Below are 25,459 nucleotides of genomic sequence, written 5' to 3'. Positions count from 1 at the left end.
GAGGAGAAGGCTCTGTTAAACAGCTCCCTTTTTGCAGTCCTAAATGCCTTGATAATGCTTTCACTGGAATTAATGGGAAACAAGCATTGACCTCAGGGCAGCAGAGGTGCCAGTCCTCTTCTGTGGCCTTGAGGACAGTCCACGGCCATGTCTTTCATTGGTGTGAGATTTCGCAGTTGCCTCCTTTCTTGCCTTTCCCTCTCTGGCTTTGGCACTAATTGTCTTTCTCCCTTTGCTGTTTCTAATTCTCCATAGAAATGCTTGGGTTGTGTCAAAGTTAAGCAGTGGGAGTGTGGACATGCCCTCAAATTGGTCAGTCTAAAGCCATTTCTGTCAATAACGGCCATACTACAGCAGCAAGGCAGATTCTCTGCACTGCCAGTAGCCTTTATTTTGATAAACTAATTTGCCACTGACTTGCAGAGGAAAAAAAAAAAAATTAAATCCCTTAAAAGGCATAGAGCCTTTTAAAACCATTTTACTACTTTTCTATTTATATGACCCTTCTCCTTTGCTTACAGCTTTGGAAAGAAAAATATCAATGAGGCAGAGCAGAGAGGAGCTTATAAAACGAGGAGTACTGAAAGAAATTTTTGATAAAGGTAAGTGTTCTTCTTTTCACAACATTAAATTGACATCCCATATAGTTCATGGGCACATATTACGTTATTGTAACACTGAACTTGGGAATACAGTCTTGAATTTCAGGACTGTGCAGAACAAGGTCTCCAAACATCTCTTTTTAATTTCACTGTGGGCAAGCCCTCTCCATTGGATACATGTGCTAGTTATCTAGCAAATAAAACTGAAAACTAATCAGAAATGTAAAGCAGTAGAAATATAAATCATGGCAGCATGCAGCAGTCATTTGCTGCAAAACAGCCGTCCAGACTGTGGGGAAATGGAGTGGGTCTGTGCCTGCATGTGTTAGCATGAGTTAGTTGAGACACTCTGCGATTAACTATTGTGGAAAAGGGAAACATTTAGAGGTTTTAGATACTGGCAAGCACAGACCAGTGCACATTCCCTTGAAACAGCGTAGAAGACATAGTAATAGTAGTAGTAATAATAATTATTATTACTATTGTTATTCCTTGTTCAGGATAATTAATTTTTTGAGTTGGTATTTCAATGTATTATTTATGCAAAATGTCATTGTTTTACAAACAGCATTGTTTTATACTGGTAATACGACACATATTTGACACCTATTATGTATGTGTCTATCTTTAACCTTAGCTTTTATTTGTTTTGCTGCTTCCCTTGTCAATAACTAAGGTAATGAATTCATCTAATTGTATAAAGACATGCCAGAGTTTCCTCTTAATTTCAATAGAATTTATGCATGTGCTTTAAAGCCTCATTAATTCAAAGCTTAAAAGTCTTTAACAATACCAGTACAAAACCTGTTAGAAGTCAATAGAAGTTATAAACTTTCACAGATAATAGTAGAGTCTACTTCATAAAGTCGGAAGCATTTAAATCTGCTACCTACTTTTTGAGTCTAGCTTATTGGGAATTTTAAAATTTACTAACCAGAACTGCTTATTTGTTTAAGAGAAAAAAAACCAAACCACTGCAAAACCAAAGAAATACAGTGCTTGTCATTAAATTCTACCATTGTTACCCATTACATATTTTAGATGCTGCTAGTTCTTTAGATCTAACACTGCCTGTGCTCTTACTATGCCTGCTGCCTTGGAAGTCTTCCTAGATGAAACTTCAGAGTAGAAATAACACCTAGCAAAAGGTTTGCCCTTCTCACCACTTTGTGTTGTCCCAAGTTTTGGAGTGTGACTGGGATCAGATGTACACCCATGAGGCAGGCATCCCCATGGGCAGCGAGGTGCAGTCTAGGCTGTCACGCCAAGTGTGTCACAGCACAGGGGAGGCCAGGTCGAAACTCCCCATTCAGTGCCCTGGTCAGCTCAGAAGTCAGCTTTCAGTCACACTTCCATCCAGGCTGTGCCCTCGTTCATCTCTGCCTCACATCACACACATAGCTGCTTTCTGACCCATCCCTACCCATGCCTAAAGGCATCCCCAGGAAAAATCTTTACTGTGCAGCCTGACCCTGCCCTCCATGCTACTACAAAAGTGTTGTAGCTTTCTACATTCATCATATAATGCTTTAGTTTGTAATCTTCTTGTCATCTTGTGAAGCAGATGCTAAGCTGTCTGGAGGTCCTCATCTGAAAAAGAGGTTAATTCCTCTTTGTAGTAATTTTTCACCTTTTCATATCAAAACAAGCTGGTATGAAACACATGCTGCTTCATCCTATTTGCAGTGCAAAAAAGCAGAGACATCAGACTTTTTCATTGTCAGGTGCCACTAGAAGGGAAACTACAATACAAATCAGCTGGACTTCTTACCAGTATCTTACGTTATTTCCTGCTGGTTGCAAACACGGGAAGCTAAGAATTGGTACCCCTCCTTGAAAGAAAGAGGTAGGGCAGAGAAGAAAGTGGTAATACACAAATACAGCATCAGTGATCAATGGTAAAAGTATATGAGTAAGGCAAGATTTGTAGAGCAAATCAAATTTCCTTCAGTGGTGTAATAATCTGAGAGTAATTCTAATAAATGGTATTATATCTCACTGTGAACCTTAAGTGGCAGTAAGTAACATTTCCTTTTAGTTCCTGTTAGGTAATCTCTAATCCTTCAAGAAAACACAGCAGACTTCAGCACTTCATAGCAAAAGGCTTTATTTGATGGTGATAGCACCTTCCGTGCCAAGAGACATCTTGCACAGACAATAGGTGTAGCCATAATGTTAAATCTCTTTGTCTCCCTTTCCTAAGAGGAAGACAAAGCAGACAGAATAAGCCTGTGAGTGAGCAGTTTTGCCTTTTTCTTTATTAAAAAACCCTATACAGATCAAAGGAAGCTTAATATGGATAGACTGACCTGAGAACAAAAATTCTGAAGCTTGCAGTGTGTTTAGTACTGGTTTTATCCGATCTTCTATGTTAACCGACACCCCCCCCCAAAACCCCAAAAAAAAAAAAAAAACAAAAAAAAAACACCAAAAAAAAACCCCAACAGAATTAGCAAGTTTGTTCACCTGCTGTATGAATGACACACTGACCTGTTTGCTTCAGGATTTGCTGGCTTTTCAGAGGAAAGTGTCATCCAGCAGGTGAAAGTTAGCAGAGTGTAGTAAGTCACAGTGTTCACACATGGAAGAGTTACTGCAGTCCAACTGCTATATTTGGGAAACAAGAAGTGCTTTTATCATTTCAGTGACCCCCGCACTTAAACTAGTCAAGTGAAACCACTCCAGACTGAACTGCGGAGAGCTCTTTTCTTGGCAAGAGCCAGACTCATGACCAAATCAGTTTGTGTCATCTTCCATTTCCAGCATTCTGTGACTTGAGTCTTCTGAAAATGTAGGCAAAGGTTGTAATTTTTTCAAATACTGTGTACTTTTGGAAAAATAGTAAGTTGAAGTATGTGATGAGGCACCTGCTGTTCTAATAGTTTGTGGGCAGGCAGTGCCAAGAGGTTAAAAATACAGCTTCCACCTGCAACTCAGAACATACCACAGCATGTAGACGAACTCACATTTCTTGCTATGCCATTGCTCCCACACATAGATAAACAGCTTTGATTTTCACATGAAAGTATAACCATCCCAGAAGCTTCTGTCTTCAGATTTTCCCACTGTTCCATGGTGCCAAAGAATTAAATCTACTTGTAGCATTTTGATACCTCTTCTTTTATCTGAACGTAGATGAGATTGCCTGTAGTGAGAAATTTCTGAACATGAGTATGTACTGTACTGATTGTTCGCTTGAGATGATGGTGCAATGGTTCTGCATGGAAGCACAAGCAATCTTCATCTTTTATTATTATGTGGTTTTGTACTCTCTAACTAATCAAAATGATAGATATAGACCAAAATTTCAGGTTACCTAAATCCTGACAGGGTTTGGAAGTGTTGCACTTACATGCTGCGGCAGGTTTTGTGGCAATATGTGACCATAAGTTTGAAGAAGTGGCTTTGGTAATGTAGCAAGGAGGAAGACATGGCAGCCACCGGAGAGCCAGTTGTGCTGCAGTTTCAATATGTTGAGATGATTTGAACTCCTCCAGAAGCAGGGAGGACATCCATACATCAGCCTGTCTCGAACTTCACAGAATCCCACCAAATCAGAGTCCTGCTTATAGACTGAAGTCAAGGAGGATCCTAGTCACTGTGCTAAGGTAGCCACCAAGGCTAGAAAACAGCCCCAGGGACAGGTCTTGGCCACATGCAAGAGCAATCAGTTTTCCACCTCCTAGTCCATGGGGCCATGGCAGAGAAGGACATGAATTTTTCTATGCCCTTCCTAGCCTTTGCCATTGAGAATACTTGCCTGGACAGTCTTACTTGAGAGCAGGCAAGTGCTGAAGGAGACAACCCAAAGTGGAAAATATCTGAGGATTTCAAACTCTCCTCATCGTTTTGACTTCCTTAGCCATATTTGTCTACAGAAGGAGTGTATGACCCTGGTACTTTTCAGACATGCAAGAAGTTCCCTAATCCAAGGTGTTCAGAGTGCAAAGACATGGTGAGAGGGTAGGCAGAGCTCCAATGCGAAGACACTGGTCTGTATCTGTCAACATGATGCACTGTGAGCTGCTTTGCACCAGGCAATTTCTAAAAGGTACCTGAAAGTAGAAATGGCAGGTCAGATCAGGAGTACAAACCATGCTTAGGGGACACACATTTTGAACATATCATCTATGCATTTCTAGGTTGTCACCCCATTCTGTTATTTCCACATGCTAAGGTGAGTCAGAGTGCCTGGGTAGAGTCCTCTGCGCCAGAGTTTTCTCTGAGGTCCTGTTGCTTCAGTGACTTGAGGTGTGCGAAGCCTCCTGAGTAACAGAAGAGCAGCCTTCATGTGCTCCTGTTGCTGTAGAGGTCAAGCTACTCTCTGGTCCTGTCCAAATCCAGCTGATTCACACTCAGCCAGCATTATCAAAGCTCATGCATTTAGGGAAAGTTGTTCTCCACTAAGTAGCAGCAGAATCTGTGATAACACAGCAAAGGATTTAGCAAGTGTGCGAACAAAAGATTACATGTGTTATCACTCTGCAAATTTAACTTTAAACTCATAGCCAGTTCCTGAAGACCAACTGATTCATCCATATCTATGTAATAATCACATTACCAGAATTCTTTTCACTTGTATGTCAGCTACCCAGAATAGCTTTTAGGACTTTAAAAATAATAAGTAATTTGTCTTTTGTATCTGGTTGTCAAGCATATCTCTGATCCAGGATTAATTCACACTAAGATATTCTTCATGCCACAATTTGATCCACATCTTTGATCTGTTTGCTGTATTTGAGTTCTTCTGTAAGCAAGATCTGATTTAGACTGTATATTTCATTCATGATTCTGCGTCATGTATGATGATTTCAGTCAAATCCAAGGACAAGTTTTAGAGTCTAAATGAAGATTGGAGATACTCAGAGGTAAGATTAAAAGAGGTTATGCTGTCAGTACAGAGGGGTGTTGTGCTTGTTATAACAAAAAGTAAAAGCCAGATTTCATCTCATGTTTTACTTTTTTTTGCAATCATAAGCCTTCAATGGGTCATTTAAATGTTATCTTCTTAAATTGTGCTTGAACATACCTTGAACATACCTCCAAAAATTAAATGTTACTGGTTTTATCGTGCATACTTTTGTCTGCTCACAGTTATGGTCAGATTTAGTCCTGCAGAGAAATAGTGAATATTGCTGGACACAATCACTGCCTTTCATGAGGTTGCTCTGCATAAGAAACACTTACACTCTTTCATGGAACCAGGTAAATGAGACAACAGCAGCCCCTATCCCAAGCACATGTGAAGGGGTGTGTTTATATAAAAGGGAGACAGAGCAATCACAGAATGTGTAGCATTTCCACCCAAATGGCTAAGTCAAAAATCATTCAGCTTAAAAGGGAGGCAGAGCAATCTCAGAATACATAGCATTTCCACCCAAACATCTAAGCCAAAAAACATTCATCTTAAATACTGGCTGAACTGTTTGATTTTTGCTGCCTAGGGAAATAAACGGGTTTGAATTGAATGACCCGCAGCAGTTAGGAGGAGACTGTGCTGCAAACAATTCGCCAGAACCTTCAGTTTTGATTAATGTTGCCACTTTTTAGCCAGATCAGTTGATTGCTCTGAAAGCCGTGGGTCAGGTTTCAGTCTGGTATGATGTGGCTGTGTACCATAATAGCTCCCTAGTTCTTCAAAAAGCCTCCAACAAAAACAAGAATGTCAAGACCTTGGTATTTCTAATAATTCCAAAATAAGCAGGAGACCATCTTCACTTGCTGTAGAGAAGCTTTAAAAGGCAGAAACATAGTTCTGAATACTTAGTAGCTAACTTACTTTCAGACTTGTTAATTGCTGTATCCTGACACTTCAGTGAGAATTTTTTTTTCTCTTTTCAGTATTGTTTTCCAAAGTGTTCTGCACATCTTAGCCTGTGAGGGTAAAATGTGCACTCACATGAATGATGTACATCTCTGCTCAGTACATTGAGCAGTAAGTAATATGGCTAATCAGAGGTGCCCAAAAATCAAGGACCAGATCCTGAAATCCTGAGTTTAACTTAAAAAAAAAAAAAATTAAAATCAGGCTTCATGTATTTTCTGACTGATTTTTAGCCTTACCAGTCACATTCCAGTTATATTTTTAGGTTTCCATTCATAACCATAGGGGCTGAACACTTTCCTTTATAAAACTGTAATTGAGATATCCATGTAGTCATTGCCTCCAGGTACCCGAGTACTGTGCATAACAAGTTCTGAGATAAAAATCATGTGGATTGACACCATAGAGAATGATCTGATCCCTCGCTTCTGTTCTTTATTATTTCTAATGTGAAGTGGTGTTTGATAGGAAAGAAACTACCAGCTGCTGTTACAGAAATTTTGCTCAGATGAAGGAGATATTATTAATAACTTTAAAACAGGCTTTCTAAATGGAATCTTCTGTATCCCAATATCAAGACCTTAAGCAGGCAACTATACAAATTATTTTCTCCCTTACTTAAAATCTTGATGCCGGGAGCTGTAATGTTTTATTTCTGTGTAAAATAGGAACACAATTCTGTGATTATGCTTGTGTCCCTTATTGCATTAAAACTGATGTAAGGGAAGAGAATAATTCTTAGAAGTATTATTATTAAAATGTTGTAAATTATATACTGTGTATATTGATATTCTTTAAGAAAGCTCTGTAGCTTCAGTTGCAGCTCATTGTCATTCCTGGTTTCCCAGCTTCAACAGAGACAGAGGGAAAACAGATTTTGTGGCCCTGGATGGGGCCACATTGTCCCATGGGTCGAGGATGGTCAGGAACCATCTGGCTTAACTATAGATCATAATGACCATCCTAGGGTAAGCAAAGGATCCACACAGATGTTTGACAGATCTTTCCCAAATCTTAATAACCCCTTAAGGCAAGTGGAATGCTGTCAGACTTCTGTGAAACTGTTGTGGACAGAACATCACAGTTGGACATCTCCAAATATTGCTCTGCACAAATTGTATTTTTGAGATGCAAACCATAATGTTTTAATCTTTATCCCTGTGTCCTCTGTACACATACAAGATCTCAGTTCAGGTTCCTTATTTGCAAGCAAGCTAATGGAGATAGCAGATTTAATTTTAAATTCTTTCTGTATCTTATTTACATATCTTCTATTGTCATTCTTCTTACTCCAACTATGAACAGATGGGGAGCTTTCCATACCAAATGAAGAAGGAGCTTTGGAGAATGGGCAGCCTTTGGGCTCTGGGCAAGTGCTGAGCTCCAGCCAGGTGTCCCTGCCTGCCCTAGCAGAACTGGAGTCAGGTCCAGCATCTGGAGAACCCTGCTCATACGAGGTGCTCCCAACCACAGAGATCATGGATGGCACAGGTAATATCTTGTTGACATTATGATGTAGATACTCTAAGCTGTTTGAAACAAGTTTTTGACTTCTAACATTTGTGTCTAGCCCTGAGAAATCCTTGTCAAAGACAAAAGTCTTCTGGTGGAGAACGAGGTGATAGCATACAGATTGCCACTGGATGTTCCATGAGGAATTTTGACTGGCTTGGTATAGAAGTAACCTCTACTTCTACACAAGTAAACTCTTTGTCAGTAAGGCTAAGTCCCTGCACTTTGAGAAAATTTAAGAGTAGATTTCTAACTCTCTGGCTATGTCTCAGCTGTGCCATGAGCTCTAGAACAGAGAGCTGATAACATTTTTAAACTCTAGGGTACAACATCATGCCCTTTAGCTGCCACATGGTGTTGGGTGACGTTTGCACCATGCATCTTTCAGTGCCAGCTGTCCTACCCTAGGTGAGTCTCTCTGCACTTCCCCAGCCCATGCAGAGAGGCAGCAATGCTGTACATCTGTCTAGGTTAACTCCTTTTTCTGCATCACTTAATGCCGAGAGTTGTGGACAAAGGTCAAGGGAGGAAAAGTGACTGATAGAAGTGTTCATTTATGATCCTGCCCAGCTATGCAGACTCTTTGAAATACACTTTGCAAACTCTTTGAGTAGGCCCCCGAGGTGCTTTTACATTTATAGAATAAGTGTAGAGACCACCTGCTAACGTATCTGGTCCTGAGCAAGCTGTGGTGACAGACCATCTGAGATGTGACATTTTAAAGCTCTTGATTTGTGTTCAGGATGTAGGAATACATCCCAGCCTGGCATAAGGGAGCTGGCTTCTATCAGAGGTAACGGGAAATTTGGCTGTTGTGTAGATGTATGTTATTCCTTTTCTTTCTCTTTTTCTCTCTTTCTTTCTCTGCTCCTTTCTATGTTATATGATGTTTGAGTGAAATCTACTAGTCATTCTTAATCTGCATTGCTGCGCTGCTTTTCTTGTCTTACTATGGCTGTATCCTCTGCTGCTTTGCACATAACGTTGTTGCGTCTGTGATGTGGTTGTGTCCTCCAGCGTCTGAAGAGAGCCCCACATCCAATGAATCCGGCGTCCTCCTGTCCCAAGATCCTACAGCTAAGCCAGTCCTGCTACTTCCCCCCAAAAAATCTGCTGCTTTCCCTGGAGACCATGAGGACACCCCAGTGAAACAGTTGTCCCTCCTCAAACAGCCCCCTGCCCTGCCTCCTAAACCTATTGCCAGGATTGCCAGCCACTTAACTGGTAAGTAGGTGTTCCTGGACCCTCAGCACCACCATTTCCCTTATAGGAGAAACCTGCCCTTACAGCAAAGTTCTCAATGTCCTTCCTCCTTCTGTAACTCTGTCTGCACATGTTGTTGTGTGTACTGGTGATGTATCTGTGTTGTACCTAGGGCAGGGATCATGAAGCATTTTCAGGCTATAACTTCATCAGGGTTGCTTCAGGGCACTTCCCCTCTCAGCTTTAATTACCTAAGACCGACGCTGCATTTCCTAACCCTCCTCACTCTTATTCATCAAGACTTACCATCACCACAAAAATTGCAGGATGTGTTTTGATGGGAAAGGAAGTATCAGGAAAATACAAGGATATCTTTAAATGCCTTTAGTGAGAAAAGGGGTGAGGGTTGGGGGGAAAAGGGAGAGTTTTGCTTTCTCCTTTTGCCCTTTGTTGCTTCTCCCCTCAGCTGCCACCTGGGCAGTTTCCCCTGCACACACCCTGTATCTTTCCATGTTTGTCTTTTACTTAGCCTCCTGATCCTTACACAGGCCATTCTGCTCCATGGCCTCTTGCCATTTTGCTTACCCACTTCCACTACCTGCCTGACTCTCCCTGTTTCCCCCCTACTGCTCTGACTACTTCCCTCCCACTGATGAGTCCTGATAATGATGGGCAGCTCCATTTCCCAAGGACCTTGATTTTGGTGTTGTGCAGTTTATGCTGCAGTTCATGTCTCACTGCATGGCAACTAGCAACAGTAGACAATACAGGCTCCTTTTTTGTATTCCAGATGTTTTCACAGTGTCCAGGCTCTTTGGGAATTCAAAGCTCTAGGTAGATGTGGAAGGGAGATTGGTGGGTCTCCTCTTTCCAGTCTTTCATTTAGACCACCATTTACACAGACCAAAAAAGGTTCCCTAAATGCTTGCGTGCGCCTTTTGAACAGTCTGCTCATAATTGCAGCTGCTGCCCAGGAAGCAGCACTTTAAAATCCTGAGTTCATGATGAGGCGTGATGTATCTTGGTACTAGGGGAGCTACCAGTCTTCTCACTAGGTCAATCTTCTTGTTTTAATGCTGCCCTGATCTTTTCAGGGTTGGTGTGAGAAATGCTCAGCCCATGTTAATAAATTCTGGATGGTTGTTTTTTCCCCTGACAGTTAATACCCGGTTTATTTGCGTTAAGATATATAACAGGAAAAAACTCATTAGGAAAGAGCATGTTCTGGTTTTCTCTCGTATCTCTACGTAGTCTCTTCATGTTTCTGTTTGGATGACCACATATTTTTGTTCTGCATAATTTGTTCATTTTATGTGAAATCTCTTTACTTTTCTGCCTGCCAAAATCTAGACATAATGGTTGGTATTTTGCCTTATGCTACAAACTGAATGGTCAGTTCTGCAGCCTGCAAAGCCAGGTAGCAGTATTAATGGCTTCAGGTGAGGACAAAAACAACTTCTTATGATCTCCCATAACATTCTGTCCCAGTTACAAGGAGCTGCTCAGAAATGAGGCCAAGATGGAAGAAATAAAAAAATAGGAATGGTATAGAAAAAAACTCCAGTACTAAATGTCCTTCATTCATAAGCTTTTCTTTCATAAGAGGTGGCAGAAGAATCAAAGGATGAACGTTTCTGGTGTGGTTTATTTTGCAGCTGGAAATTTTGTGTGAAGTAGAATCAGGGTCAAACTATTGGCATAAGTCAGTTGCTTGATGGTGTTTCATTTTCATTTCCCAATGAAAGTGAAACAGAACTGTGACTTCTCTTACCTTGTGGTAGCCTTTAGTGGTCTCTCATCCAGTCTTAAATAAACTCTTGTACATGAGTATAGACAGACTTGTATGTGCATATACAGAACCCTCATGGAAAAAGAACAGAGATTCAGATTCAGTCATAGGGTCTTAATTTAATTGACAGTTATTCCTGGTGGAACTGAAAGCCTCATTTATACATACCTTATAAATAAAAGTATTAAAATTATTCTTAATGGTCCATTTACTTTGGTGGGCTAAAGGATATACATGTTGTTCAGTACCTTGTGTTCTCCACTGGTAATTATTTTAGCTGTGTATAATCTTTGGAAATGAGCAATCAATCCTAATGAAGCACCCTCATCAGTGAGAAGCAGAATTAACGCTATTCTTTTACTAATTACTCTAGAGACATCGCCAGCTTGTGTGTAAGAAAACAAGTAAAATCTGAATTCCGACATTCAAGGTGAAGACTTTTCTGTTCTTGTTGCATACCCATTTTTCTACTGAAGATTTTGTGAGAAGGTTGAAGGACAAATTAAGACATACTGGGCTTGGCTAATGAAGAGTGACAGTGGTTTAATGGTCTGGTAGCTCTGTTCAAGACAACTGTGAGGGGAGATGTGATCTTGTGAAGGGTTCAGGTACACATCTCAAAATACAGCAGCACCTCTTAGTTTCTGTATTAAGCTATATAGATGTATATGTATGTATATTTACTTAATAGAAACTTGGTTTATACAAACATTTTATAAAATCACTGCAAGCATGGTCATCAGGAAAAAAAAAAAAAGCATATTTTAAATACAAAACTTGAGGAAAGAAAAGCTTCCTTTAAGTCTGACCACCTTCTTGTTGTGAACTTATCTCAGAGTTCTTCAGTAAAGTCATGACTGACTTGGCAAAGGACTTAATACAGGTTTTAGAAATGGAAAAAAAACATTCCTCACCTCTGAAAGCATTTGTGAACCATCTCAAACATCTGTCTGCCTGTGCCAAGACAAAGATTGGCCTTTCCCTTGATAAGAAATGCACATAAAAGAGCAGGCCTAAAATAAACATATAAGAGCACATTTAATTTTGGGAAGAATGAAAAGCAAAAATCCATTTTAAAGGTGACAGGAAGAGAGAATTGCCTCTAGCAAATATAAATCACACAACCTTGGCATGCTCCTTCTCAAGGCTGAGGTACTGTAGGGACCAGACAGTGCAGGAACAGGGAGGGAGCCAAGAATAGACTGCAGAGCAGCCACTGGGAGTGGTGCCACCACCACTGCAGAAGATGCTCTGTGCTTTGCCTCGCACTATCTCCCGTGCTCTTGATGATGCTGCCTCCACAGGGAACATCCCTGTCACCGCACTGAGTGTGGAAGTGCCCACACAGCCCCAGAAGACAGGCAATCCTAGGAGAAAAATACAATCCTTAACTGTTCTGATACCATTGTTTCACTGCTCTGCATTTCCTGTTGACCAGTCACCTCCTGGTGAGCCCTCTACTGGTTTTCAGATATTAGTATTATTAGACAAAGTTCATGGACAGGATTTCTTTCATCATTTTAATTCTCCATTATCCACATGCAGAACCCAGCCATTTAGGACCACAATTGCAGCCCCTCTTCATTGAAAATGTAGAAGGAGCTGAAATAATCACCTGGGACCAAATTTAATTGGACTGCTGGGGTCAATTCCCCAGTATCATGAAAACTTTAATGGCCAAAAGTGACAAGAAGACCACTCACACCTGATTTGATAGACAACATACCCCAGTGGTGTAAAGCTCCTTTTGATCTTGATTCATTAAGCTGTTACTTCTCAACAGCACAGATGTTTTCTGAATTTAATTAGAAATTTTCCGTTCAAACAACTGAATCACCAGTAAACCATAAAGTCTCCTAAAACATCAGAGAACAAAATACATACCACTAAGCTGGGATTTCAGCAACACCTGAGTATGTTTGAGCCCAGATTCAGCCTAATATTATAGTAGGGTGTAGCTTTGGTCATATCTGACCACTCAGCTTTTGTATTTAAGCTTTGAAAAACCTTTTGCATTCTCTTGCTTTTTTCATTCAATAGCACATTTTTAGTTCTGAGATTGTACTTTCTAGTTATGTCTTTGTAGAGTAAGAACTAATTCATAATTGGAAACAAACATTTAACAGAGCTTGAAATGTTACCAGTCCCCAAAAGTTACTTCTGATATGGGACCAGGTGGGATACACCCAAGGGTGCTGAAGGAGTTGGCTGGGGTGGAAAGTGGCCAAGCCTCTTTCCATCATTTACCAGCAGTCCTGGCTGACTGGGGAGGTCCTGACGGATTGGCCAATGTGATGCCCATATATAAGAAGGGTTGGAAAGATGATCTGGGAAATGACAGGCCTGTCAGCTTGATGTCCGTGCCCAGGAAGCTGATGGGGCAGCTCATCCTGAGTGCCATCATACAACACGTGCAGGACAACCAGATGCTCAGGCCCAGTCAGCATGGGTTTATGAAAGTCAGGTCCTGCTTGACAAACCTGATCTCCTTCTACGACAGGGCAACCTGCTTATTGGATGGGGAAAAGGCTGTGGATGTTGTTTACCTTGACTTTAGCAAGGCCTTTGACACCGTTTCCCACAGCATTCTCCTGGCAAAAATGGCTGCTCACGGCTTGAATGAGCACACACTTTGCTGGGTAAAAAACTGTCTGGACGGCCGGGCCCAGAGAGTTGTGGTGAATGGAGTTAAATCCGGCTGGCGGCCGGTCACGAGTGGTGTCCCCCAGGGCTCGATTTTGAGGCCACTCCTGTTTAACATCTTTATTGCTGATCTAGACGAGGGGATCGAGTGCACCCTCAGTCAGTTTGCAGATGACACCAGGTTGGGTGGGAGTGTTGATCTGCTCGAGGGCAGGGAGGCTCTGCAGAGAGACCTGGACAGGCTGGAGCTATGGGCTGAGCCCAACTGGGGGAGTTTCCATAAGGCCAAATGCCGGGGGCTGCCCTTGGGCCACAACAACCCCCAGCAGCGCTACAGGCTTGGGGAGGAGTGGCTGGAGAGCTGCCAGTCAGAGAGGGACCTGGGGGGGGTTGATTGACAGCCGGCTGAACAGGAGCCAGTAGTGTGCCCAGGGGGCCAAGAAGGCCAATGGCATCCTGGCTTGTGTCAGCAATAGCGTGGCCAGCAGGGACAGGGAAGGGATCTGACCCCTGTCCTCAGCACTGGTGAGGCCGCACCTCGATTCCTGTGTTCAGTTTTGGGCCCCTCACTACAAAAAGGACATTGAATGACTCGAGCGTGTCCAGAGAAGGGCAACGGAGCTGGTGCAGGGTCTGGAGCACAGGTCGTACGGGGAGCGGCTGAGGGAACTGGGGGTGTTTAGTCTGGAGAAGAGGAGGCTGAGGGGAGACCTCATCGCCCTCTACAGCTACCTGAAAGGAGGGTGCAGAGAGCTGGGGATGAGTCTCTTTAACCATGTAGTAAGCGACAGGACAAGAGGTAATGGCCTCATATTGTGCCAGGGATGGTTTAGATGAGATATCAGGAAGCATTTCTTTGCAGCAGGGGTTGTTGGGGGTTGGAATGGGCTGCCTAGGGCGGTGGTGGAGTCCCCATTCCTGGAGGTGTTTAAGAGTCGGGTTGACATAGTGCTGAGGGATGTGGTGTAGTTGGGAGCTGTCAGTGCTAGGTTAATGGTTGAACTGGATGATCTTCGAGGTCTTTTCCAACCTAGATGATTTTGTGATAAGGCAGACAAACAAACGATGAGGATGAATATGGATTCCTGGTGTCCTGTTGCATTGCCACAACATAGCTGGTTGTTAGTTACAACTTTATAAAAGTATTTACAACTACAATTTATCCGATAAGTATTCTCTACAGTATTCTATAATGCAGCAGTCACATGTGTCTCAGAAAGCTTCTCTGTAGTTGAACCCAAGATGTAATCCACAGGCTTTCTCCTTCTGTGATGTTGCTTCCTGCTGCCAGTTCTGGCAGACTGCATTCATGAAGACAGGTTACATTCATGTGCTGGCAACAGACAATTCTCTTTTTTCTGTGTGCTTGAGGGAAAAGCAGCAAAGCAAAAGCAGCTCCTCTTCACCAGCATCCCCAGGTTCTCATGGGAAACTGGACCCTGATGCAGTTGCTCTCTCCATTCTTCCTCTGCCTGCTGCTACCTAGAGGGGAGTACCTAGCACATACAGGCATCAGGAAATTTCTTGTCTTTGAAACCCTCTTTAGGACTCTGCACAGAAATTCATGAAGAACTGTACTTTTCAACCTTTTAAGCTAAGCATGCTTTGCTTGTGTTCTCCAAATTCAGCTTGAACCGTGGATGCATACTTGGTGCAGAACAGCAAAGAATTTCTGTCTCAAATCTTCCCTGAAGACATGACTGCAGATCTTGCTGTAGTCAGCAGGAGATGCATGGCAAATCTTTGAGAACAGTTTTTAACTTGTCTTTATGAATGTGCTCAAAAACCTCATTGAAATAAGAAAAGAGACTCCTGTTGTTCAGGCACAAGTGATTCCCAGAAAGACGATCTGAAAGAGTAAAAACTACTTGTCCCAAGCTATCAGCAAATATAAGGCACATCACCACATTTCCACTATGGAGCTCCCTCAACAGGCCACACCGGGTTTTGCACTTTTTTTTTTTTTTTTTTTTGGCCCATTACAGAATTATTACTTGGATAGAATGTAAAGAGTAACTTGTTAACTTTATGACGAGTTGTATTACTTTTAGTTGTATATAGTACAGCATGGGTCACTGTATAAGGTCATTCAGGTGGGAAGGAAGCTTGACAAGTCTCCAGTCGTCCAACCTCCTGCTCAAAGCAGGCCAGCTGTGGGATCAGGCCAGGGTTCTTAGTGCTTTGTCCAGCTGGGTCTTGGACACCTGAAAGGATACCAGCTGTACAACCTGTCTGGGAAAACCTGTCCCACTGTCTGGCTCTTCTTGTGGGGGAAAACATTTTCCTTATAATCCAGTTTTGAACCTCTTTTGTTTCAGTTCTTGCCCACTGTATCTCATTCTTCTACCATGCACCACTGTGAAGAGCTTGGCTCCACATTATTGATAACGTCATAGGTACTGGCAGGCTGCTGTTAGGTGTTCCCCCCACTAGCTATCTTTTCTCCAAGCTGAACAAGCCCCAGTCCCTCAACTTCTCACAGGCCGGATGCTCCAGCCCTCAACCATTGTGGTGGCCCTCTGCTCAAATCATTCTGGTTTTTGGATGTCTTTCCTGGAGGATCCTAAGCTTGGCACAGTAATCTAGATACAGTCTAAGAAGTACTGAGTAGAAGGGGAATAATCCTTTGATCTCCTGGCTGTACTTCTACTCATACAACCCAGGAGGCTGTTGGCTTTCCTTGCTGTTGGGGTACAGTGCTGGCTCTTTGTTGGGCATCACAAGGAGTCAAGAAAGAGCATTTGTGCCACTGGCAGGATAGCAAACACAGCCGGCTCTGCCACAGACCCAGGATTCCTAGGCATCCCCTCTTAATTCTTGCAGTAGTTGTACTGGGCAAGGATTTGAGGATTTTAATGAGCTTTTCTAGGAGCCCTGATAGAGCAGTATTTGCTGCCATACATCCAGAAGTTCCTAGCACTCTATTTGCAACAGGTGTATCTGCATCATGTGCTGAGCAGCTCTCCAGCCATGTTCGGTGGCTGGGAAGCATCAGATTTGGTGTAGTTAGTGTACAGCTCAGTGTGCCACAAATACATCAGAAGAACCATACATGGGTAGACCTTCTGTGCAGCAGATACAACGTATATTTATCTATCTCCTGAAAAACCCAAGAAGAAATGCAGCAACTACAGGTATTAGCAAAATTATCCATATGGAAGGGGTAAGGGCTGACCTGTTTGTCATGGCTCTGATGTGCAGCAAATATTGTGGCATCTACAACTGTCTTTTAAGTAATTCATTGTCATCAGCAGTAGGAAGGTTTCTGTGACTAACATCTCTTTTTTTACTTCTGGCACAGTTATTACTTAACCATACACAGTACAGAGTGGTCACAACCCTGCTGGGAATGAACATCTTGCAAAATTGCTTATTATTCTCTTGAGCATGAAGAACCTCAGCTGGAAGAGATTAATCAGACTTGCACACCTGGTTTCACACAGTTTGCTTCTCTTCTGTCACATGAGTGCTTTGTGCAGTGATTTAAGACTCTGGTAATGTTCAACTGAGAAGACACTTACCACAGGTTCCTCATTCATATTTCCACTGTCTAGCTTCTTATTCATCTACAGATGTCCATGTCGGATGGTTATTTCATGCTGGAGACAATAATTGTTTCCATGCCTGGTTCATACACCACATACATAGTGAAATTAAAACAAGTAGGGAAAAGAACTCTATAACACTATTATCTTACACGCAGGGACAAGTTGTTCTCTCGTTTACTCTAGATGATGGTAGTGCAGTTTCCAAGAGCATGCCTGGAGCCTGTGAATTTGAGCAAGGCCCCGTTCTTTCAGCACACTCCTTGATCTGACCATGTAGTAAAACTTGCAGTACAAGGTCTCCATTACTGATGTCAGTGAAGATAAACTGATACATTTCTGAGCAAATGGATCGAACTGTCCTCCCATTGAAATCATTCTCCTGTTAGCCTTTTTTTTTTTTAAACAGGCAAGTAGAGTTCTTCTGAAGGTGAATGGCAGACAGATTTAATGCCTCTGGTTCACTTTCAAGGCTGTATTTAGGTATTAGGGCCATATTCAGACAGGTTCAAGAACCTGGGTGAAATGCAGTCGGTCTGAATAAAGCCTTAAGTTAAAAATAATGGACAAAATTTTTGGCAGGTGTCCAGTGAAGTCACCCAGCACTGATACCACTGAAAACATGTTGATGTGAAGGATTTCTTTACAATTAAGTGGAAACTAAAGGTCCATACCTTTGTGGTAAAGAGTGGAAACCAGAGTACACACATCTGATTTATGACGAAGTGTGTGGTTACTCGAGGTAATTAAGCTAGACTTCTTCTTCTGTGTAACTTCAAAGCTGTAGTGCCTCTGTCACAATTCTACTAGATGAATGCTTACATGAGAAAGGAAAATAATTTTTCACTATATTTTAGAAGTAAGGTGGAAAGATTCCTGTTTGCTTTATGCCTGAAGCATTTGGTATGTTGTACTCACTCTCAACATACAGTATTGCTCTAATCTTCAGGACCACAGATGGTAACAAACCCAGCTGATACTTCCATTTATTCTTTTGTCAGAAGCAAGAGATGCGTGCAGTTGGGATCTCTTTGAATTCACCATTAAGGATTACTCCCCTGCATCAGAGTGGTGGGGCATACGGGCACAGGCACTGTCAAATGAAGATGTTAATTGATATACAGCAGAAAAGATCTAAAACCAACAGTCAAACCTGTACTTTTAAAAAATGGAAGTGCACATCTCAGTATAGTTTTTGTAATTCAGGACCAGCTCTAGAACTGAAATTGCCTGGAGCACAAATGTATGAAAACACTTTGTTACTACAAATCCCATAGGAGCCTCATTCTCAGGGCTCTATACAATTTACTATTTACTCTTTCTGTTATTTACCTTTTATTGAAGATGATGTGCTCTTTTATGCAGGATACAAAGAGGAAATATACACAGATATCTAAGTATGTAAGAAAACCACCATAACTTGGAGACCTTCCTGTGCTTAATAGAAAAACCCAGAAGTATTTTTCTTTTACTGTGCAGAAGGCAGTCTGCTTTAGAGGAGAGGGCAGGTCCCTCTGGTTTGGCAATCCCATGAGTTAGATTTCACCCTTGGTGGAGCCATCAGAAGAATTTTTGCCTTCAAGAGACATGTCAAGTGGATACAATATTGCATTGAAGGCCAAAAGACTTGAGTTCTATTCCCAGTAACTCTCCCACTGCAGCATGGAAAGACCATTTTCTCTTCATGTCTCCGTTTCGTCTTTGCATATCCTTTGCTCTCCTATGTCTTCAGCCTATAAGCCCTTTGAAGAAAAGGAAGACTGTCAGTGTGTTGTTCCTAGCATAGTAAAAGCACTAATGTCAAGTGGATACTGTGGATGCAATGAAGCTACAATTAGCGCTAAAAAAAATTCTTATGTCATATCTGAACCTGGCTTTTTCCACATTACTGTCCTTAATCATTTTCAAGAACTGTTAGTGCTTGAAACTCGAAGTATCAGCCTGGTGCACTCTGTCTAGTAGATACGGATATTAATACAGGCATTGCCCAGAATAGGCCAGGAGGGAGGAGGGATTAAAAGGGGCAAGGAGGAGGACAGCTAATGCTAAAAAGAGCCATCTGGAAAAGGACTTTAGAAATCTCGTATCACTCAGGAGGATGATCACCTCTGTAACCTGAAGGGTAACATCTTACTCTCAAGCTTTCACAGGTCAAAAGAAGATTCTAGCCCTTCCGTTCCTTTATCATGTTAGAGCAAGAGGAGTGAACTGAAGCAACAAGAGACCAAAAAGCATGCAAGCCTTGCCTGCAGAGCTGCATTGCAGAACCAAATGTCTGTGGTATTCCAGGCTAGAAAGGCCTGGCCTTCCTCTGAAGCAGAAACTCACAGTTGCAGCTCACAGCATATATATTTGCTTTCGGTTTTGCTCTTAACATACATGCTGGCCATTTCCCACACCTATCTTGGGAACTACAAGCCCTACCATTAACTTCATTTCCCTTCTGAAAACATTTCAGAGTGCAACTCCAAAAATCTCCATCCTACAGTTGAGTTCCGGCAGAGAAATTTGCTTGTGGACCTTTCATTGATTTCCCATGGAAGTCAGGGGAATCTTTACCTGGCAGGTCAATTGTGTGTTTCAAGGAACATGCCTAGAGTTAAAAAGGTTAATTCAGTGCATGAGTCCAGAGAAAAGTGCCTGCCAAGTCTTCTGTAAAAGAATACATTAATCCTAACAATCTTCTGTCCTTTATCATTTTCTCCTCCTGTACCTTTCTTTTTTCCAGACCACTCCTGTTTAGTTATTTTTTCCAGACCACTCCTGTTTAGTATTCAAGCCGTATTTCTTTTCTCTCTTGCCTTGTAATGTAATTTTTAACACCAGATGTTTTGCACATTACAAAGCTGTAAAAAATGTGACTTGTAATTGTGCTGTGCAATGGCAGGGAAGGATCAGGAGTCCCTGAGCTTTTGCTCCAGCAGTGATGGTGGTGAGTCATCCTGTAACTTCAGACACGGAATTGCTCTCCCTCTATTTGCGTGCCTGTTGAGCAGGAGACATTGCACTTACCTCATAAGGCTGTTTTGGAGGGCTAGGGCTTTAGAGCATCAAAGTGTGCCATGAGCCTTGTTAAGCATTGCTTAACGTGTTTATTAAGGGGCACGCACAGCCCTGGGATGTGTTTTTGTGAGACTCAGAAGTGCTGCAAAACAACAGTATACTTTCTGAAGACTGTGCTGAGCACATGCTGTGCAGAGTTGTCTGTCGCGGCAGGGAAGGGGTGCACACTCCTGTGTTGACTAGCAACCTCAATACTTACTTGCCCAGGCAGATACTCTGATCTTCATCTTACTGACATGAAAATTAACACCAGGGCCTCTCTTTCTTCTATTTTAGATCCTGGCGCTCCTGTGAAACTGCCTTGTATGCCAGTTAAACTGTCACCTCCACTACCTCCAAAGAAAGTCATGATTTGCATGCCTTTAGGGGGGCCAGACCTCTCCCTTTCATCTTACTCCACGCAGAAGAGCTCCCAGCAGCCTTTGACCCAGCACCATCACACTGTCCTGCCATCCCAGTTAGCGGCTCACCAGCACCAGCTCCAGTACGGCAGCCACAGCCAGCACCTGCCTTCTGGGTCCAACACATTGCCCATTCACCCTTCAGGGTGTCGGATGATAGAGGAACTGAACAAAACGCTAGCCATGACCATGCAAAGGCTAGAAAGGTAATGGATCAACTTTTAAAATTGCATATTGATGTGCACTGTTTCCTGCTAACCTCAGTATCTTATCTATATTGCCACTTGAGTTGTGTTGATAATGCTTAAATGAGGCCCCTCCTCTGGGGTCTGACATCTTCAAGGCAGAGTCACTGATGGAGAAACAGAGACAGGGAAAGAACCTTTCCAGGCTTGTTTGACAAGTTTATGGAAGAAAGGAGAAAAAGACCAAATTTCCTGAACCCCATTGTCCTGTTCAAGGAAGTAGATAATACAGCCAGTGGAGAAGATTTTAATAAGACATGCCTGGCTTGCAATATGTACTGCAGAGTGCATAACTCCAGAGTTCCAATTATGTGGAGGATTGCTAAAAACAAGGAAAAGAAGTATAAGAGCAATAAAAACCAAATGTGCCACTCAACCAGGGCATCTGATTAGTATTACCAGTTAGCTTGAAACAATCTATAAGGACTTCCTACAAGTCACTCAGAGAGGTTTTAATACACTATTTAGATTATTTCAATTAAATTATATGTTTGATCGTAAAATAATTATTTAACCTATTCCACATCAGCTACATTCTTAGCCGTTTGCATCTGGAGGAAGGTAGTACCTTTGATCAGAAGTGCCTTACCCACCTTCAGGCTGTTTTTTATTACTGTCATTTGTGAATATCTCTGAATGCTGCTCAAAATAGTCTGAGTAAGTTAAGCATGTTGTATAAATGCAAGCTGTCCTCATAGACTGCAAGACAGCAAGCTTTGGAAAATGTATTTTGTCTTGTAGAGGAAAATTGAGCAAGCCCCAAAATAGGGAAGGTAGTCCAAAAAATGACATGTTCTATTTAGTACCAAGGGCAGCTTTGTACCTAGCTTGTTCTAGGAGCATCAGATCATCCTTCTGTTAGACAGAAGCTAAAATATTTGGTTTAATAGTCAAAATGCCTGATGATTTGCCCCAGTAGCTATTTGTGATAATGTTACTTTCATTATATTGCATAGCTGAAAATAATTTGATTAGATATGGCAGATTCTCCTTACTGCATGAAAAACAATCAGGGGACCAGAGGCTGTCCCACACTGCCACCTTATTTTAGTACCAAGATAGAGATACTTGAGTGGTTACATCGCAGGCGGGCTAACGTTTCTGCGGCATGGGGGAGTTCTCTGATGAGGAAAAACTGCTAGGGCTATGAGGGGATTCCTACTCCCATCAGGAAAAGCACTGTAGCAGTAGGATTGGACAGAGCATCCACAGTCCCCCCTGTTCCCCGGTGACTGCTCACTTACCTCAGCTTGCCAGCAGAGCTGGTCAGATGCACTTGCATCACCCCGAAGCTTGGTGTAGACCAAGAGCAGAGGGTAGCTGGTGTCTCCCAAAGGCTCCTCTGGGGCTGCACTGCCCACACCGTCCCCAGCATAGGTCAGATGTCTTACTATCTGGCTCACGCTGCGTGCAGAAAGGCACTTCGTTATCCTGAGTCCAATGACCTCTCTCAGAGTATGACTTCATTGTGGCATCTGTTGCCCCACAGCAATGAATGCTCCAATTTCTAGGCATCCGTTGGGTTTGTGTCTACAAATACGTTTACCTGATTTAAAGAAGGTGATGCTGTTTGGTTTTAACTATAAATTTTAAGCTGAAGCTCTGCTGTTTGTTAAAAACTGAATAAGCAAGGTTTCATTTCCCAAGATGAAACAATCACCTCCCTTTGCAGAAGAAAATAAGAAAAGGCTGTGGCACTAATATTTCACATTTTAAATGAAAATGAATCCTAGTTCATGTTATTGCAGATGGTTGATTTTTCATGCCTTTTTGCACTGATTAACTATTATTTCAATCATGAAATAAAGTATTGAGTACTTCAGTTATTTTCCATGTCAAAACAAATAGATAACTTTTGCATTCACAAGAGACAAAATAGGTTTCCTCTGCAGCAGCGATTGATAATTCCATAGTACCTGAAGATAAAAGTATTTCAAAGTATTTATAGGTCTGTGGAGCTGACAGTTGCTGTTAAATTCTTGAATTGCTTTTTCAAGCCACATTGTGATCTTAGTAAATTTGCTAATTTTTCTTGAAGATTTGTGCAGATTTTTAAAATACATGTATTTAAATTACGAGAGGATTGTTCGCACCAAATGCTGTTCTAGTATTTTTGGCAATAGTTTTTTTTTCCCTATAATTGTATAAAATCTAAATTAAACCAAACGGAATCATACCACAGTATTTGTCACTGGAGACTTCAGCCCACAAGTCTTGAGGGCCTGCTAAAACTGCAAAGATACTAGATCTGCTTTCCTCTATTTAAAATTTGGTAATGTGCTCACATCTGTTGCACACATAGGATATGAAGTGACGTCCTGAGCTTTACTCATTTTTCCAAGGTAACAATGTACTGGGTCGCTGCAGTTGGGTCAGTAAAATTGAGGAGATAGAGAGCCTGACTACTCTCTGAGGCACCTTCTGGGGAATGCGGAGTTCATTGGCAGCATTTAGTTTTGCCGATCTCAGCCTTTATCTCAAAAGAATCCTACAACTTTATAAAATATTTGCCATGATGCTGCAGTAATAATGCTGCTAAGTCTGGTAATTTGGGGATTATTTAGAATAGCATTTTGTTTTTAATAAGGGAGGATCATGTAAACAAGCACAGATCAGTTTTCTGCTCTATTTTTTTTCTTTTTTTCCCTTCAGGATATTTTTTTTTTCTTCTCTGTGTCTAGTTTCTTTGGTCCTGGTGCAGTGGAAGCTCCTCAAGACTGTTAAACTCCATTGATAGTCACTGAATCCATAAGAGTTTGTATCAGTTCCACATTTTGCCCAGTAAACTTTTCTTAGACCTCACAACTCTTCTCCACCAGGACTGTGAGTGTGGACAGGAACAAAGAATGAAAGACTAAAATATCCCCTTCTTCTAGCAATCTGAATTTTTTGCTTTCACAGATGAGGTCTCTGGAATTCAGGTAGTCTAACACATGAAGGCTGATACTTGAAATCAGAGCTTTGCCAAAGAGCCAGAAGCTTGCCAGAGACAAATGAGCTGTCCCTCTGTACAGGCCTGGAAGCCAGAAGTTCTTTTGCTGTCATTGACCTTGAGCTTCTCTACCTCTATTTTCCCTTCTGCAGGAGTGGTTGCATGTTACTGTCTCACCTAGATCTAGTGCATATTAATGTTAATGTCTTAAGGTACGCTAAAAGTGCGTAATAGCTATTCAAGTCCCAGTTGTTCTTATGCCTTGTAATGACAGTTAATTCCTGGATTTTTTTATTCAGTTTTATTACAGATGTTACAGAACATTAAGTTAATTTTCACACTTAAGGCTTTTGATCACAAACATTTTCTGGTACTCATAACATCTATTCATAACCTATTCTCAAAAGAGCAATCTGTCCCTTGTCATAGTATAACTATTATGACCTGTCATTTGTGCTGCTAGTTTGCCTCTATTTTTCCTGATAAATTAGCAGCTTTATGATAGATCAAGTTGAAACAGAGAAAAGTGTAATTTCCACATAACCTTTTTTCTACAACCTCTGCTGCCAATTTGTGCCCTACTGCAAACAACTTTCCCTTTCAGTGCAAAGAGTGTGTGTCAGGCATAAGTAAAACTCTAGATTCAGGCATCATTTTCAGCATTTCAGTATTCATTTTAAGAGTTGGTGAAAATCTGATAAACCCTGTGACCAAAATCCACACAAGGTTTCATCCTCATGACTGAAATGAGTTTGAGAGGAAAGACCGTGACCAAAAGCCATGTGTCGTGAACAGCACGAAAGAAGCTTTAGAAACCTTCTTGTGCCACTGGAATGTATCTTTAATTTTGAGTTAGGGTGGCAGCTTCTTGATCTGAAATAGACTTATATTCTGCCTTGCCCATATAGTTCTGTCTGTCTGGTAAGATGACAATTTCAATTGCTCTGTGGGCTCTTGTACATTAGCCGCTGAGTCAAGGCCTCAGTTTGTTCAACTTACGTACTAAAGAGCTGTTGCGTGGCAATATCTCACTCCAGGCTCGAATTGCTCTGTGGCAATGAAAAATCACTCTGTCCAAAAAGACAGCATGTGAGACCAGTTCCTCTGGGACACCCAGTTCAGCTTTAAACTGTAGATTTATGAAATTAAATGAATTAGACATTCCTGCCAGTGTCTTGTAAATCTTATAAAACATATTTGAGTCAGAAAACATTTATCTTCCATAAAACTTGTCAAGAGAATTGCTTTTTATCTAAACCTTAGCATTGCCTAAGGATAGAAACACTTAATATTTATATCCCTGCCTTCTCTCTCTGTCTCTCACACATATGCCTCTATTGTAGAAATGTATATACAATGGTTTGAAGTTCTTTTGGATTTTTGTTTTAACTGCTAAGTACAGAAGAGTGTACTGTAGATCTGAAAACACGCTGATAAAAATGTAACTCTCTATTCCAAAATCAAAGAGCCTGGGATGACGGATGAGAAACGTGTGGAGTTTTTTCCCCACTAGATTTTACAGCAGGGATTTAACTTTTTTCTTTTTCAATTTTGTCTGTACCATGAGTCACTCATATGTTTAAATTCTGATTTTTTCATTAAAATATTTTCTCACTAGAAACATTGTAAGCTATAATGGTGGTGTAACTTTTTGCTGTTTTGATCACATAAAGATGATGCAACAGTAATTGCAAGTGCTT

General features: G+C 41.6%; 1 protein-coding gene across 1 annotated transcript in view; it reads left to right on the top strand.

Annotated features, from left to right (window-relative positions):
• The first annotated feature begins 467 nt into the window (after positions 1 to 467).
• PHACTR1 (phosphatase and actin regulator 1) overlaps positions 468 to 25,459 on the top strand; it is a 77,262-nt gene continuing 52,270 nt past the window's right edge. The window contains exons 1-4 of the mRNA XM_026841836.1: positions 468 to 602; positions 7,732 to 7,917; positions 8,956 to 9,162; positions 20,458 to 20,788. Of these exons, the coding sequence (XP_026697637.1) occupies positions 542 to 602; positions 7,732 to 7,917; positions 8,956 to 9,162; positions 20,458 to 20,788 (785 nt within the window). The 5' untranslated portion in view covers positions 468 to 541. The remainder of the gene's footprint in view (positions 603 to 7,731; positions 7,918 to 8,955; positions 9,163 to 20,457; positions 20,789 to 25,459) is intronic.

The sequence above is a fragment of the Athene cunicularia genome (assembly GCF_003259725.1).
Source record: "Athene cunicularia isolate RWA chromosome 2 unlocalized genomic scaffold, athCun1 chr2_part1, whole genome shotgun sequence".
Classification (NCBI taxonomy): Eukaryota; Metazoa; Chordata; class Aves; order Strigiformes; family Strigidae; genus Athene; species Athene cunicularia.
The sequence above is the reverse complement of the archived record's forward strand: the minus strand, read 5'-3'. Positions and strand labels throughout refer to the sequence as shown.